The sequence below is a fragment of the Choloepus didactylus genome, chromosome 5 (assembly GCF_015220235.1).
Source record: "Choloepus didactylus isolate mChoDid1 chromosome 5, mChoDid1.pri, whole genome shotgun sequence".
Taxonomy (NCBI): Eukaryota; Metazoa; Chordata; class Mammalia; order Pilosa; family Megalonychidae; genus Choloepus; species Choloepus didactylus.
The window spans coordinates 148,550,246-148,568,434 of NC_051311.1; the positions used below are offsets into that span (position 1 = coordinate 148,550,246).

Here is an 18,189-nt window from a genome sequence, read left to right on the forward strand (position 1 = left end):
TGCTTAGTATGAGCAGAATGTTCAACTAGGATGAACTTAAACGTTTGGAAATGAACAGGGGTGTTGGTAGCAAGATGTGAGAATAACAAACAGTGCTGAATGGTGTGTGAATGAGGTGGAAAGGGGAAGCTCAGAGTCATATATGTCCCCAGAAGGAAAACTGGAGGTCAAAAGATGGGAACGTATAAAACTGAATCCTATGGTGGGCAATGTCCATGATTAACTGTACAAATATTAGAAATCTCTTCCATGAACCAGAACAAATGTATGACAATACAATTAGAAGTTAATAATAGAGGGGCATATAGGGAAAAAATATATAACTATTGCAAACTATATACTACAGTTAGTAGTATTTCAATGTTCTTTCATAAACAGTAACAAATGTACTATACCAATACTACGAGTTAACAATTGAGGGGGGTTGGTTAGGGATATGGGAGGATTCGAGTTTTCTTTTTTTTTTTTTCTTTTTTCATCTTTCACTTTGTTTCTTGTCTGGAATAATGAAAAGAGTCTAAAAATTGAACAAAAATTAAGTGTGACCATGGATGCACAGCTGTATGAGGGTACCAGGGGCAACTGATTGTACACTTTGAATCTCTGGATAATTGTATGGTATGTGAACAATCTCAATAAAAATTTAAAAAAAAAAAAAGGTTCAGACTGGTAGAATGGATTAAAAAAAAGAACCCAAAGATATGCTGTTTACAAGAGACTCATCTTAGACCCTGTGACACAAGGAGACTGAAAGAGAAAGGAGAGAAAAAAATATTCTGCTCAATATATAACCAAAAGAAAGCTGGGGTAGCTATACTAATATAGGACAAAACAGACTTCAAATAAAAAGATGTCATAAGAAATCAAGAAGGACACCATATATTAATAAGAGGGACAAGTCACCAAGAAGAAATAACAATTATAAATGTTTATACACCCAGTCAATACATGAGACAAACATTGGCTAAACCAAAGGGAGCAATTGATGTTTCTACAATAACAGTGGGAGACTTCAATACATCACTCTCTTCTTTAAATAGGACAACTAGAAAGAGAACCAATACGGATACTAAAAATCTAAACTTTATGATAAGTGAATTAGGCCTAACAGACATATAGAGATCATTACATTCCAATGTACCAGGATATACATTCTTCCCTAGTGCCCATGGAACATCTCCAGGATGGATCATAGGCTGGGGTACAAAACAAGTCTTAACAAATTTAAAAAGACTGAAATTATTCAAAGTACATGCCATGACCAAAATGGAATGCAACTAGAAATCAACAACCACCAAAGAACCAGATCTTTCACAAATATATGGAGGTTATACAATGCACTCCTAAACAACCAGTGGATCAAAAAAGAAACTGCAAGAGAAATCGGTAAATATCTAGAGACAAATGAAAATGAGAACACAACATACCAAAACCTGTGGGATGCAGCAAAGGCGGAGCTGAGAGGGAAATTTATAGCTCTAAATGCATGTACCAGAAAGCAAGAAAGAGCTAAAATCAAAGACCTACCTGAACAACTGAGGAGGCTAGAGAATGATCAGCAAACTAACCCTAAAGCAAGCAGAAGAAAAGAAATAAAGATTAAAGCAGAAATGAATGAGCTGGAGAACAAAAAATAACAATAGAGAGAATAAATAAAACCAAAGAAGATCAACAAGATTGGCAGACCCTTTGAAAAGATCAGCTATATTGACAGACTCTTAGCCAGACTGATAAAGACAAAGAGAGAGAAGACTTAAATAAACAGAATCAGAAATGAGAAGGGGATAATTACTACAGATCCCAAAGAAATAAAAAATCATAAAAGGATACTATGAACAACTGTATGCCACGAAGCTAGACAATGTAGAGGAAATGGACAATTTCCTGGAAACACATGAACAATCTAGACTGACCCAAGAAGAAACAGAAGACCTCAACAAACCAATCACAAGCAAAGAAACCCAGTCAGTCATCAAAAATCTACTACAGCTGTAAATAGGAGGCTAAGCCTTCCTATAATTATGCCTAAGAGACATCTCCAGAGAACCTGATGCAGCCCCCTTCCCCATACCTATCAACACCTCCTTTCAATAAAAACAAGTTAGAGTGGTCACTGCCTAGACACCCCTGAGGATTGAGAAAGAGATTAAATGAGAAGAAGGGGTAGCACAAGATAGGATTTGTGCTGGTTTGGATATATTATGTCCCCCAAAATGCCATGTTCTTTAATGCAATCTTGTGGGGGCAGAGGTACCAGCGTTGACTAGATTGGAATCTTTGGATTAGGTTGTTTCCATGGAGATGTGACCCACCGAAATGTAGGTGAAAACTCAGATTAGATCATTTCCATGGAGGCATGGCCCCACCCATCCAGCACTGGCCTTGATTAGTTTACTAGAGCCCTATATGAGAGCTCAAACAGAAGGAGCTTAGAGCTGCAATTTACAGAGATATTTTGAAGATGGCCATTGAAAGCAGAGTTTTGCTAATGCTTTGGGAGTATTAGCCCAGAGTTTTCCCCCACGAGCTAACACAGAGATATTTTGGAGAATGCCATTTTGAAACACAACCTGGAAGTAAGCAGACACCAGTCACGTGCCTTCCCAGCTAACAGAGGTTTTTCAGATGCTAATAACCTTTCTCCAGTAAAGGTACCCTATTCTTGATGCCTTACCTTGGACACTTCATGGCCTTAAGACTATAACCGTGTAACCAAATAAACCCCCTTTACAAAAGTCAATCCATTTCTGGTATTTTGCGTTCTGGCAGCATTAACAAACTGGAAAGGATTTAACAAAGGATTACGAATACTGAAACTTTATATTCATATATTTATATATTTTAGATGCTGTGCTGATTGATGTATTATGTACCCCAAAAAGCCATGTTCTTTAATGCAAACTTGTGGGAACAGATGTATTAGTGTTGATTAGGTTGGAATCTTTGGATTAGGTTGTTTCCATGGAGATGTGACCCACCCAACTGTGGGTAACACCTTTGATTAGATTATTTCCATGGAGGCATGTCCCCACCCATTCAGCATGGATCTTGATTTAATCATAGGAGTACTTTAAAGGAGAGCCACACAGGCCCAGATGCTTGCTGATACTGATGTTTAGACATGCTTGGAGTTGCAGACCCCTGATGTTACCTACAGCCAAGAGAGATATTTTGAAGATGGCCATTGAAAGTAGACTTTTGCTACTCCAGAGTTTGCCTGGGAGGAACTAAGAGAATACCCCCAGACACCTAGAGAGAAAAACCCTGGGAGAAAGCCATTTTGAAACAAAACCTGGGAGCAAAGGAAGAAGACACCAGTGGCATGCCTTCCCAGACAACAGAGGTGTTCCAGATGCCACTGGCCATTCTTCTGTGAAGTAACCCTACTGTTGATGCCTTAGCTTGGACACTTTTATGGCCTTAAGACTGTGACTTTGTAATCAAATAAACCCCCTTTATAATAGCCATCCATTTCTGCTATTTTGCATAAGGCAGCATTAGAAAACAAGAACAGATACTAAGGTATTAGAATAGCTAGAAAGAAATAACTGAAATGTTGGAACATTCTTTGAAATTTGCTCTATAAGCTATTCATTGAATTGTGCTTTGAAAGTTTTCACCTTTCTGTATATACCCATATTTCACAATAAGGAAAGAACTGAAACTGTGGAACTATAACCCATAACAATTTTTGAAATTACCTATATAACTTTCCTGTACATCAAAAGTTAACACCTTTCTATATATATGCTATATTTTACAATAATGGAAATAACTGAAATTGTGGAACTGTAATCCATAACATTCTTTGAAATTTGCACTCTAACTACTTGGTAAATCATACTTTGAAAGTTATCACTGTTATGTATATATGTTAAAGTTCACAATTTTAAGAATGCATTAAAAAAATCTACCTACAATAAAAGCCCAGGGCCAGATGGCTTCACAGCAGAATTTTACCAAACTTTCCAAAAAGAATTGACACAATTCCTGCTGAAACTCTTATAAAAAATTGAAGAAAAAAGAACACTACCTTACTCATTTTATGAAGCGAGTATCACTCTGATACTAAAACCAGATAAAGACACTACCAAAAAGGAAAACTATAGGCCAATCTCCCTAATGAATACAGATGCAAATATCCAAAACAAAATACTTGAAAATTGAATCCAAAGGCACATTAAAAGAATTATACACCACGACCAAGTAGGGTTCATTCCTGGCATACAAGGATGGTTCAGCGTAAGCAAATCAATTAATGTAATACAACACATTAACAAATCAAAAGTGAAAAATCAAATGATCATCTGGATAGATGCTAAAAAAGCATTTGACAAAATTCAACATCCCTTTTGATAAAAACACTTCAAAAGGTAGGAATTGAAGGAACCTTCCTCAACATGATAAAGGGCATATATGAAAAACCCACAGCCAGCAAAGTACTCAAAGGTGAGAGGCTGAAAGCCTTCCCCCTAAGGTCAGGAATAAGACAAGGATGCCCACTGTCACCATTATATTTCAACATTGTGCTAGAAGTTCCAGCCAGAACAATTTACCAAGACAAAGAAATTAAAGGTAGCAAAACTGGAAAGAAGAAGTAAAACTGTCATTATTTGTAGATGATATGATCTTATATTTAGAAAATCCTGAGAATTCTATGACAAAGCTTCCTGACCTAATAAAAAAATTCCGCAGAGTGGCAGGATATAAGATTAATGCTCATAAGTCAGTAATGTTCCTGTTCAGTAGTAATGACCTAACTGAAGAGGCAATAAAAAATTTTCCATTTGCAATAGAACAACTAAAATAATCAAGTACTAGGAATAAACTTAACCAGGGATGTAAAGGACCTCTACACAAAAAATTACAAAGATCTACTAAAAAAAATTTTAAGAAGGACCTAAATAGGTGGAAAAATATTCCATGCTCATGGATAGGAAGACTAAACATCATTAAGATATCAATTCTACCCATACTGATATACACATTCAACATAATTCCAATCAAAATTCCAACAACCTATTTTGCAGACTTGGAAAAATTAGTTATCAAATTTATCTGGAAGGGAAAAGGGCCTCGAATTGCAAAAAAATTCCTAAAAAAGATGAACGAAGTGGGAGGACTCACACTTTGACTTTGTGGCCTACTATAAAGCCACAATGGTCAAAACAGCATGGTACTGGCACAAAGATAGACATATTGATAAATGGAATCAAACTGAGAGTTCAGAAATAGACCTCCATTACGGTTTACTGATTTTTGATAAGGCCCCCAAATCCAAAGAACTGGGACACGAAAGTCTCTTCAACAAATGGAGCTGGGAAAATTGGATATCCATAACCAAAAGAATGAAAGAGGACCCCTACAACACACCCTATACAGAAATTACCTCAAAGTGGATCAAAAGCCTCAATATAAGAGACAGCACAATAAAACTCTTAGAAGATAATATAGGGAAACATCTTCAAGATCTAGTAATAGGAGGTAGCTTCTTAGACCTTATACCCAAAGCACAAGAAACAAAGGAAAAATAGATAAATGAGAACTCCTCAAAATCAAAAGCTTCTGTACCTCAAAAAACTTTGTCAAAAAGGTGAACAGGTGCAACTCAACAGGAGAAAATATTTGGAAACCATATATCCGAAAAGAGACTGATATCCTGCATATATAAAGAAATCCAACAACTCAACAACAGTAGTACAAACAGCCCAATTATAAAATGGGCAAAAGATATGAAAAGGTATTTTTCCAAAGAGGAAATACAAATGGCTAAACATTAAAAAATATTCATCTTCCCTAGCTATTAGGGAGATGCAAATCAAAACCACAATGAAATACCATTTCATACCAACAAGAATGGCTGCCATTAATCAAATAGGAAACAATAAATGTTGGAGATGATCTGGAGAAATTGGAACTCTCCCTCAGCGCTGGCAGGAATGTATAATGGTACAGCCACTATGGATAACAGTTTGGCAGTTTCTCAGAAAAATAGATATTGAACTACCCTACAGCCTGGCAACTCCATTTCTCAGTATAAACCAGAAGATCTGAAAGCAGTGACACAGACAGACATTTGCACACTGATGTTCATAGCAGCACTGTTCACAATTGCCAAGAGATGGAAACAATCCAAGTGTCCTCCAACAGACGAGTGGGTAAATAAAATGTGATGTGTGTGTGTGTGTGTGTGTGTGTGTGTGTGTGTGTGTGTGTGTGTATGTGTGTGTGCTGGAATATTATGCAGTCAGTAGTAAGAAGGAACAAGGTCCCAAAACACATGGCAACATGGATGAACCTTGAAGATACAATGCTGAGTGAAATAAGTCAGACACGAAAGGAGAGATATTGTATGTTACCACTTCTATGAACTCCCTGAATTATCAAGGGAGTTGAGAGTGCTTTTTTGACCAAGAGGGGGAAAAGGAAGGCAACAACATAAGGTTTCAGGGCTAAGAGAATTCAAATAGAGTCAAGAAGCTGTCCTGGAGGTTACTCCCATGCAAGCTTCAGCTAAATTTGCCAAATGACCACAGTATGATAAGCTCAAGTCAACAGTAATCCCGAAAACCCTAAAGAATACCCAGATTCCTATTTGAGACTCCATAATAGTTTCACTCACTAAGTTTATTCTTCAGGAACTTAAATCCTCCAGAGAACTCCTATGCCAGCTAAGTCCCCAAACCCAGAGGCAATATCATCTTCAAGAACATCAACCAGATTTCTTCCCTTTTCCCATAATGCTGACACCTCTTTTCAACCTGAACAAGTTAGGGTGGTCACTGCCTAGGCATCTGTGAAGATTGGGAAAGCGATTACACTAGAGGAAGGGGCAGCAACAGACAAGTTGAAATTTAACAAGAGATTATGAATACTGAATCTCTATATAATTTTCTTCTTCTTAGTTGCTAGTGTATTAGAATAGTCAGAAGGAAAGAAACGAAATGATGGACTGCTAACCCAAAGCATCCTTTGAAATTTGTTCTTTAGCTACTTGTTAAACTATAATTTGAAAGTTATCACTTTTTTGTATGTTATATTTCACAATATGGAAATAACTGAATTGTAACATTTTTGGACATGTCCTATATAACTATTTGTTAAAGCATATTTTGAAAGATATTACCTTTTTGCATATATATTTCACAATAAGGAAATAACTGAGACTGAGGAAATGTAACCCATAACATTCTTTGAAATTTGCTAACTACTTCTTAAATTGCACTTGGAAAGTTATCACTTTTATGTATATATGTTATATTCTACAATAAAAAATATGATTAAAAATAAAAAACAAAGAGAGAAGAGTTTTTAAAACCCCTACCAGAAATAGAACACAAAATATCTGTGATAAAATATCAAATGGTCTAACAAAATATAATTGGAATCTCTTAAGGAGAGAGGAGGAATTAGAAGAAATGCTTGAAGAGACAATGGCTGAGAATTTTATAAATTAATAAAAAACATCAAATTACATGTCTAAGAAACTCAAAGAATCCCAAGAAGGATAAATACAAAAAAAAAAAAAAAATACACTATAAATACATCATAGCCAAATTGCTTAAAATAAAGGAAAAAAAAGGTAATACAGAAGAACAAAGGTAAGCATTACAACAGACTAATCTTCAGGAACTATGCAAGCCAGAACAAAATAGAGTGACATCTTCGAACTACTGATAAAGCTTTTAAAGTGTCAACTCAGAATTTTATGTCCAAAGAAAATATCTTTCTAAAGCCAAGGTGAGATAAGGTTTTTCCCATACAAACAACATCTGAGATCATTCATTCCCAGCATAAGATGTGCCAGATGGAGCTAAATAATGAGTACATACTAGAAAAGGTAAAAACGGAGGTAAATATAACAGATTTTGTTTTCTTATTTTTAATTGCTTTAAAAGATAATCGATCATCTAAAGCAAAAATGAGGAACAGTGTACTGTGGAGTTTACAACATCTGTAAAAGTAAAATGTATGACAACAATAGCACAAAAGAAAGGCAGGAGGAACCAGAAGTATACTGGTGTAAGGTTCTTAAACTATATATAGTTTAATTTAAAGTGAAGTTAGATCATAAGTTAAAGACATATATTGTAAATCCTATGGCAACCACTAAAAGTATAAGTTAAATAAAGAGATACAATTAACAAACTAAGAGCACAGATAAAGTGTATTGATTCCTGGGACCTGGCCTGAGAGATCCTGGTTTAATTGTTCTGAGATGAGACCTGGGCATATGAATTTTTAACAAGCTCCCAGTGATCCAGTTATGCTCAGGTAGTCTAATACTGAGAACATTGAAGAAGGAGACCCTTAAAAAAATCCTTAAATTTTATAGGGAGGAAGAAGGAGAAAAACAATAATTACATACAAAACATAGTCACATGCCATGGACCCTCACAGCATCCTATAGTGTGGTCTTGTAGGTATCGTTCCCATTTTACAGGTAGGGAATTTGAAGTTGCATGAGATTAACCTCTAACTTGTCCAGAATTGCTCAACAAGTCCGTGATAAGGCAGAGTCAGAACCCAGGTCTCTTGACGTGTTGGCGTATTAGGGCGAAGCAAGTGAGGTGGCTGGGATGCAAAATGTAAAGAAGTCAGGGTCATGTAAGTACAGGTTCAGCACCTGAGCGTAAGTGCGTCCTAATAGTTTATGCCAAAAAGTGCCTCGCTTGCCTTACCCGTCCCAGCCTTGCTCCTGACTCTTGGACAGTGCTCCTTCTAACAGTTCCTACTCTGTTCCTCTGAAGGATTCTGTTACTCTGTGCCATTCCTCTACATCTGCCTTCAGAACCGGGGAGAGGTAGGTTGGAGCAGTTATTTCCATTTAGTTTTTCCCAATCTCCTTCACTTCACTGGCATCAGAGCAAGAAGCATGACTGAAACATCCACATTCACTTAAAGATATGAGATTAATTAACCCAGACACAGTAGAGTGAAGCCCTTCAAATAATGTATGGAAGACAAAGATTTTTTTTTTTTTAAACACCTGAACTGTTATCTTCAAAGGAGCATTGCCCCTTAAACAACGTTCTTGTGTAATAACAGGCAAATTTTATGAAACTCTTCTTTGTGGATTTGCTTGGGAAGGGAGGAGGACTCCTTTAATATCTTCTGAGCAGCAAATCTTTATTCTCTGGAGATGAATTTGATTTTCGAAAGAAGCCAAAATTCAATTGCAGCCAAGTCTTGGGATAAGGTGGAAGAATGTACTGGGTAATCTCTTTTTTTTTTTTTTGCTCAAAAACAAAAAGTAAAGTAAATAATGTGACTCATGGTACAAGTGACTATTTTAAAGGTCATCACTCATTTTGATGGCTACATCTTTCTAATGGAAAACAAACCGATATTTCCTTACCTATATGGTACTTGGGGAAAAGAGCCAAATTCCCTAAGTTAATACACTTTAGCTTTTTTATAGGAGGTGATACAATTTTTATTTAATCATCCAATAGTAAATTTAATTAAATGTCATTAAGTAAATTAAATAGTAAATTTAATTATAATTTCTGAGATTTCCCACTATGCACTAACTTTCTACAGTAAAGAAAATGATTTATTCTATTTTTTAATTTCCATAATGACTCCAATTTGGAATTCATCTTGGCACACTGTAGGAAAGATATGCTTAGCTGCTCATGCACAGCAGCCAAGATAGAATCTAAACTACATTTTACAATAACTGCTCACAGCTGTAAGCCTGCCTGGGTTGGTGACAAGCTGGCTCTTATTATAACATTGATTGTAGATGTCAGTGCTGCATAATGGGAAACTAGGAAACATAACACAGGGTGCCCTGCCAATCACAGTTGGCTAAGCTAAACATCATTCTTTCAGAATGGTACTTCATAGCTCTCACTGATGGGCTAGAGTAAATATTTGGAAATAGCTCTGAGGTTTTAACTACACATGGCCTGTAGATTTTAATGGGAGACATGTCAATTGTGTTCCACACTTTGAAAATTCTCCATTCGGTATTCTTAATCATAATCCTTTCCAACAATAACTCGCTCATTACATCATCACTCAGCACTAATTTGATGAAATGATGGTGTCTATACTTACTTCTAACTTCCAACCCACTGAGTAAAGAATAATTTAAGCCCATTTTCACAGAAGAGAAATCCTTCAAATACTAAAGACATCTATCCTGCTTAATCTCCCACTCCCAAATATATTCTTTCCAAATTAAGCACACTTCTAGTTGGCTCAGTTATTTGTTGTATGACACAGTTTCACAATTCTCTATCTTGGTTGATAGCTTCTGGGTGTACTCCAGTTTTGTAAATGTGGCTTGAGAGACAGCAATTGATTCAGCCCCTTTCCAGGATGCAGGTAAAGGCCTGACATATTTCATTTATCTTCAGGGCATCCAGAAAAAGAGCTAGAAAAATCTCTACTGAGATGGTTCGGTAACTGCAGGGTCATCTTTGTGCAGGACCTCAATGATAGACCCCAGGAAAAACTGCTTAAGTAGTTTATTTTTCAGATGCAGAAAAAACTGCATAGACTCACCAATATAATTTGTCATGAAGTTATTTTAATCTCTCAACACAGGCACTCCTGTGTGTGTGTTTATCGTCTAATTTCTAAGTAACGATCTCTGGGAAGCAACATAAAAACTAAGATCTTTCACATTTTGTTGATGATACTGTTTTTGTTCTTACAACTCAACAACCTTGCAAATCCTTTCTCTGCAGTCAATCATGGCCTTTATTTGCTTAGCTAATCACACTCTGAATATCTGTCACGTGAATGGTTTAGACAAATTGTAAGCTGCTTTGGAATTTTCAGGTAGGTGAACACTTTTCCCTTTTTCTCTTCTGATTTATTGGTAACTGATTATAATGGAGATTACATTACCAGGCAATAAACAATACTCTGAAGTGTGATAATGATTCTGCGGCTGTTTGTTCCTCAAATACTACAAATTCCAAGACAAAATTTGAAGGTCTATGAAAATATTCTGATGTCCCAAAACGCTTTTCTTGCAGGCTCATGTATGTGAGCAGCCTCACAGAATTAAATTTTTTTATTTTTTTAATTCCTTACAGAATTAAAAACAACAACAAATGATTCATAGCTTTTAGTAAGGATGCAGTGATCCCATGGTCCATTAAAGCACTGTGCTTTCCATCATGACACCATCACTGAGAACGCATCAACTGGATTTGTCCCTGTGATATTTTTCCAATAGAGCTAATGAATCCCATACAATCCACTCAGGTTCTTGTCTGGTGTCCCTGGTGCCTAAAAACATGCTTCACATGTTGGCCAACAAGCTTAAGGCATTCTGTGTGTGGGACCCAGGAAACCAAAATCATTTACATGAGTGCTCTTTGGTTTCAAGGTTTCAAGGGCAAGGCCAGTGCCAGGGCAGGTAGTTTCCAGGAAAGTGTTTGGCAAACGCTACAAGGAGGGTCAAGGAAACATGTATTATGCATCAGAAAACAACTAAAAAGATATCTGCTACAGGTGCCCATTGATGTTGGTTCACACCCTCCTCACACGGCTGACTTACCTAGCATTCCAACTTGAGGGCAGATGTGCTAATACTAATCGTTTGCTACATACAACTCATAGTTTTGGTTTTAAAACCACCTTTACCTCCAGAGTCAATTCCAAATCTATTATGTTTAACCCTTCACTTGTATATTTATCTTTGCAATGGACCCAAGGATCAAATAAGATAAACATTTCAGGAAAGATATTTTTAGATCCAGACGCACATATATTTGAAATGCTTATGTCTTTAATCATTCAATTTGAACCTGAAAATTTCAAGGTGTGAAAAAAGACTCAGGTGCACAATCAACACACGCAAAATGAACAAGTAAACAAGGGAAGATCAGATTTTGCACTCACATTTGCAATGAAGTTTCTCCTTTCCTTGTGACCACTGTTTATTCTAATAGAAATACTTTCCAAATGCTATATAATAAAAAGGCTTGATATAAAGGATAATGGGATTTTCTTTGGCACCTCTGATTTATGATTTCATATAAAGATTAAAAAGAGTTTGGTAGAGAAATAAAGGCGGAAGCAGTGCATTCAAGAGGAAATGTGATTTCTGTAACTACATTTCATTTCAAACTGATAGGAATAGAATAAAAATCCCACACTTGAATAAATGAAAAAGACCAACTGTCTTTGAAGTCAGTTTGAAAACTTAGTTCTCCTTATTTTTTGTCCATGTTTCAATAGCTACATGGAACCATTTAATTCTTCCCTTTATAGATACAGGGTAAAATACCTTTATGTCAGGAAATTGGCCCAGGTAGGTATCCAGTGTCAGCAAGGATCCATCCACTAGTTTTTGATGGAAGTCTTCCCATAATACATCACATTTCTGAAAGAAAAAAAGAAATGGACAACTGCCAAATTATTTTAATTGGATAAATTCCACCAAACATCTAAAAAATCCAGAGCTATAAATTTAGATAAGTAATGCTTCCCTAGATATTACGTATTAGAGAGAATATGGATTTAATAATATAATAAAATTTTAAAGCAACCTGGCCACTGTTTCTAACATATGATATAGGCCATCTGAGAGCTGAGCTCATTAAAATATATATATTTTTCTGATCCCAAATTATGAAACAATGTAGAAGCTGAAAAAGGTGCCCAGATTCTTACAGATGGACTTTTGGAGTTAAGAGACTATTAAGATTCCACTGAGACAATTTGCTTCTGAAGCAATCCATGACATTAGAAACCACCCTAGAAAGAAACAATGAACCTTTGCTGAAATCTGCACAAGGAAGCAGAAAATTGCAGTTGTATTGGGAAGGCACCTACCGTTTATGGAATATCAATTATGATAAACCCACAATGAATGTTAAGTATTATTATTACTACTATCACTACATCAGGCATTGGTTTAAACATTTTACATATGCATGTGTATACATATATAGACATATATGTGTACATATATATCAAAGTATTTTAAATATTTATTTATATGATTAGACATAATATATATTTATATTTACTTACACATATATTGCTACTTAGTCCTCCTGATAGCCTTACGAGGAAAGTGGTTTTATTGACACTTCACAGAAGAGGACGCTGAAGCCCATAGATGTTATCTAAATTGCCAAGTTCATGCAGTTCATAAAGGACAGATCCAGGATTCCAACCCATGATCTGTTTATTACACCAGGCTGTCTCACCAAAGCAGATCTCATATCTCAGCTGTGTGACTTTGGGGAACTTAATCTCCTTGAGTTTCCACTTACCCAAAATCCCTGGCAAATAGCAGGTGCTCAAGAATGTCATCACCATGTTTCTCCCACTGCTAAGTTTGGGATCTCCTGACAGAGTCAGCTGCTTGTTCCCCCAGTGTCTACCCTTTCCTTCTTCTTAGAAGCAGAACCTCCCATTTTAGCTGGGCACATGATCACCTAGGAAAGACTACATTTCCCAGCCTCCCTTGAAGTTAAGCGTAACCATGTGATTGAGTGCTGGCCAATGGGATGGGCTATAAGGAAGTGTTCTTAAAAGGAGGGAGTAGGCCCATCTTCCCCACTTCCCTCTTCTTGCTGACTGGAATGCAGAAATGAAAGATGATGGTTAGCATTCAGGGCGTCATCTTGAACCGGAAGGAGGCAGACTAAGGATGGCAAAGATGGACTCCTGGTACTTGTGAGTCAACCATGCCATATTTGGGCCACTGTCTTAGTTGTCAAGGCTGCTGTAACAAATACCATAGACTAGCTGGGCTACACAAAAGGAATTTATTGTCTCAAAGCTTTAGAGGCCAGAAGTCCAAAATCAAGGTGTCAGCAAGACAATACTTTCTTTGAAGTCGGTAGGGTCCTGGTGGTGCCTTGACAGCAGTCCATAACTCAGTCTCTTCCTCTGATCCATGGCCATCTGTCTCCCATCTGTCTCCTACTGAAGTTCAGATTTCCTCTGCTTATAATGACATCTTCAAAGATCCTATTTACAAGACGAGTTCACAGCCACAGGATTCAGGGTTAGGACTTGAACATGTCTTTGTAGGGGAACACAATTCAATCCATAACAGCTGCTGACATCCAAATTCCTTTATGCAAGAGACATGTTTATATTTTGTTTAAACCACTTTTTTTGTTGTTTTATTTGCTTAATTTTCACACTTCAAAAACTAATCCTGATGGTTCCATGTCCCAATTAAACAATCTTATGCAAACAAAACATTTAAATCCATCATACAAAAAGGCTCATCTTATCTTCTCACATGAGTAGAGCCTCAGAACACACAGTGTTCAGTTCCTTCATTATCCAAAGGGACAATGTTTGGCCCCACAACTGAGGATTCCAAAACTCCTGGCAGTTAAAAGAACCAAACTAGAGTAGCAGCCCTTTCCTTAAGGGATAAATGTAAACAGTGGCATCTGTTATCAAACATAGAATGTAACACTGTGTTCTGAAACAGGTTTCCATTATTCCTTAAAAATTCCTCTTTTTATGATAATTTCTAACTGAAAACCATTAACCAGAAATTTAGAAAATGAGATAAGCAGTTAACAACACAGTGATTTTATACTGAAGAAATGTGAAAAGAAGCAATTACTTAATAATTGCATTTGAAATCATCTATGGAGGCTGGTTTTCTCAAATTCATATCCTGGAAGTTTTAGAAAGATGTAATAGGGCCAATAAGAACTTTCCTCATAAATAAATCTCAGTTTTTATCTCAAATATAATGAGATTATGAAGATCGATGTCAGGAGGTCAGAATTTTCGTGGAGCTGCCTAGGGACTCACTGCTAACCCATCTTTCCAAGGCTGTGTAGATGATCATATCATCACCATCAGACCTTCCCCTGAGCTTTGGCTACCACATCTGGTTTAGGTGTTGTGTATCTAAATGAGCTGCAATGAGCTCATCCGAAGTGGGAGACATGACAAACAGTTCCTCTTTGCTCTAACAAACATCTTGAGTGTGAGAGAACCCCTTATTGGTGGCTTTCTCACATTAATAATAACTTGATACTGAGCACTAATTAGGTTACTGGATAGCAATACAAAGTACACTGTCAGTTGGTACAGTTATTATTCTCCTTCTGTAGATGAGGAGACCAAAGCCCCAGAAGATTAAAGAACTCGCCAGTGTCACATGGAGCTCCTCTTGGTCTCTGAACTGTTCTGCCTTCCACAAAGCATCAGTTCCCACCTCCTCACCCCTCACCAGCCAGAAGGCCCTCAGCTGGAAGTCTGATTTCAAGTGTTGAGACATGGCCAAGACAAAGCCTTATTGCAGTTTGACTCCTTTTAGTAGGCCAACTTTGCATCTGTCCTCGGGCCCCGTAGGCCAATGAATGGACTGGCTGATGTGAAAAGGGAAAGTATCTGCTCTTAGGAGCTCCAATCCCCACATTCAGAGAAAGAGAGGGGAGTCAAAGGTGGAACGGTGGGACTATGACTCAGCATCAGCCTTGAGACAGTTCTGCTAGAAACAGCTGGTAAGATGTGCAGCAGGGGACAGATGGAGGTTATCCTTATTCTGAAGATAAACAGTCTTTAACTCACAGTGTTCTACCCACGTGGTATATCTCTATGTCTAACTACAAGTGCGGGAAGATCCAGACGGTGAAATGCATGCTGCCTGCTGGACACACTGTCTCCCTCCTAGTTAAGGCCACAAAGTGGTGAGAGAGGGGCCGGGATAGTCTCTGTGAGCAGGACCTGGTGGGAGCTTCACGGAAGCCACCAGAGGCCTCTTGTGGGCTGCGCTCCCCAGCTCTTACCTCGCCGACCATTTTCACATCTTCCCGCCCAAACCAATCGGGCTCGTAGACCTCATGGAGCGACTCGGTGAGCTTCATGGAGGCCTCCTGCATACCTAGCGTTGGAGCAAAACAACTCCTGTTAGAAATAAGTGGTCAATGAGTCTCTTCCTATGCCTCCCTCCTACTTTTCTAAGTGAGGGGATAACCTTGAGAACTTGCTAATTAATTTACTGGCTCACAGTTTTTGAGGTTAGGAGAAAAGGAGAAATTCTGCAGGCACAGTTGCTGCTTGCATCTTCAATCTCATCTTTCCCTGAGGGTCTCCAAGACTTATCTGAGAGCACTGTGCATTTTCTGTTATTTATGTGACATTGACAGATACTGTGTCTTGAAAGAAATCAACATGTCCTACTCTGAAATCAACAGCAGCGATAATAATGTATCTTATTTTATTCATTATCACTTGTTTAAATGGCATGAACCACTTAACTTGGATAGAACAGCTAGAATTCTGGCCCATATAATTGAAAAGTTCTAGAAATAAAATTAATTCTAAATAACTTAAATATAAATAATAAATCATCTTTAGAAGCCAGCAGAATCAAAATCAGTTCAGGTATAACAGTTGAAGGTGGTTTGCATGCCCTAAAAACAACATTAAATAGAAGAAAGAAAAAGGTTTTCTTTTTTTTAGTATTATCAAAAGCTGTAATAGCTTGTAAGTCAGAACTCCCAGAAAAGTTAGTGTTCTTTAGCCTTTCAGTCAGAATTTTCACTAGAAAGTACATTTGTATGCTGCAAAATGTGTTTATTAATAATGGGAAAGATAGAATGTTTCAGAGCGTGGCATGGTGATATAAAGTACCATGAAGTGTTTTCCAGTTGTGTCCCATCCCACCCCCACCCCCACTTTAAAAAAAAAAAAAAAAGGTTAAAGTCAGTGCTGGATTGCTGTGGAGACAGCTCACAGCTGAGAACAACACAAGTGCACCAAACTCTCCCCACCAACTCCAAAAAGACCTGACCTTTGACACTAGAAGGAGCTGGAGAAAGGGAGAGCAGGGAAAAATCAAAGGGTTGTCTTCAGAAATTAAAATGCAGCTCATAAACTTAATGCCCATGTATCACAAATGGAAATCTTTCACTGAACTACAGACTCGATTAGGGGCCTGTTGGACGTAAGGTAGTTTCTCAGTTCAAGTGTGCAAGAAAAAGACAGAACTAAAGAAGATGTCTGAAATAACTGAAGTATATCCTTGAAGATGAATAAAACATAGCATATAATTTGGTATTTCATAATACATTTTTACTCCCTTGGCATAAAACATTTCCCCCTTCCTTTCCCTTATAAGTGGTAGCTATATATTTGGTCTTTGCACAGTAGAGTTATGAATGTGTTTTCAGGGCCACATGGAGTGTGGAGGTTGTGATCCTCTCTCCATGAAGACTGGATCATTGAGCATGTTAAAGGATGTTCTTTATACGGTGTGCCACCTCCACACCTACTGCAAGTACTTGGGTACCACAGATGAAACCCTGGAAGTCTAGGTGTGATGGTTAATTTTACATGTCATCTTAGCGAGGTTTGGTCAAACACTGGCCTAGATGCAGCTGTGGAGGAATTCTGTAGATGAGATTAACATCTAAAATCAGTTAACTTTAAGGAGAGGAGACTGCCCTTGACGATGTAGGTGAACCCAATTCAATAAGTAGGAGGTCTTAAAAAATGACCAGAGAGAAGAAAATCTGCCTCAAGTTGACAACCTCAACTCCCCTCAGAATTTCCTGCCTGCCTGACTCCTGTGGGGACTATGGGCTCACAACTTTAACATCAACTCTTGCTAGAATTTCCAGCCTGCCAGCCTTCTCTACAAATCTTGAACTTGCCAGCGATCACAATTGCCTGAGAAAATCTTGACTGATACACTAGGATAGGAAAATAACCAGGAATAACTCGAGTCTCCAGGGATTCTGATGAAATAGAGCCATGCAAGTGTAGAGACAGCTAAAAATGATGCAAAAACCTGCATCCTTCCCCAGTGCTCTGAATCTGAGTGAGTGAGAATGTTCCTCATCACCGCAGAGGGCTGGTAACATTCACCCCTCCCTATGGACAAGCAAATCTGTAGACATCAACATTCATAGCAAAAGTTGTCACTAGTTGACCAGTTGAAGCCCTTACATGATTCAGATGCCGGATGACATCTGAAGTTTTCTTTTAAATCTTTGTATTAAGTGTCATGAAAATTATAAACAGCTGAGTAGAAAGAGTCGTAAATTTCTAAAAAGAAGAAAAAATGAAATGGTGACATTATAGAAACAAATTACCTTTGTGGTAAAAAATGAAACTATGAATGTAAGCTTAAAATAAAAGTGTATAAAATAAAATTAATCGTTGAAACTAAAACCACAACAGGGCAGTAAATAAATCTATTAACAGCCAAAAATAATGACCAATTACCAC

At 37.4% G+C, this 18,189-nt stretch overlaps 1 protein-coding gene across 4 annotated transcripts in view; it reads right to left on the bottom strand.

The window, feature by feature from the left end:
• The window catches only part of AMPH (amphiphysin), a 254,072-nt gene that overhangs the window by 96,796 nt on the left and 139,087 nt on the right, over positions 1–18,189 (bottom strand). For all 4 annotated transcript variants that reach the window (XM_037837113.1, XM_037837110.1, XM_037837111.1 and 1 more), the window contains 2 exons: positions 15,744–15,838; positions 12,254–12,349 (listed from right to left, as the gene is read on the bottom strand). In XM_037837113.1, coding sequence (XP_037693041.1) covers positions 12,254–12,349; positions 15,744–15,838 — 191 coding nt within the window. The remainder of the gene's footprint in view (positions 1–12,253; positions 12,350–15,743; positions 15,839–18,189) is intronic.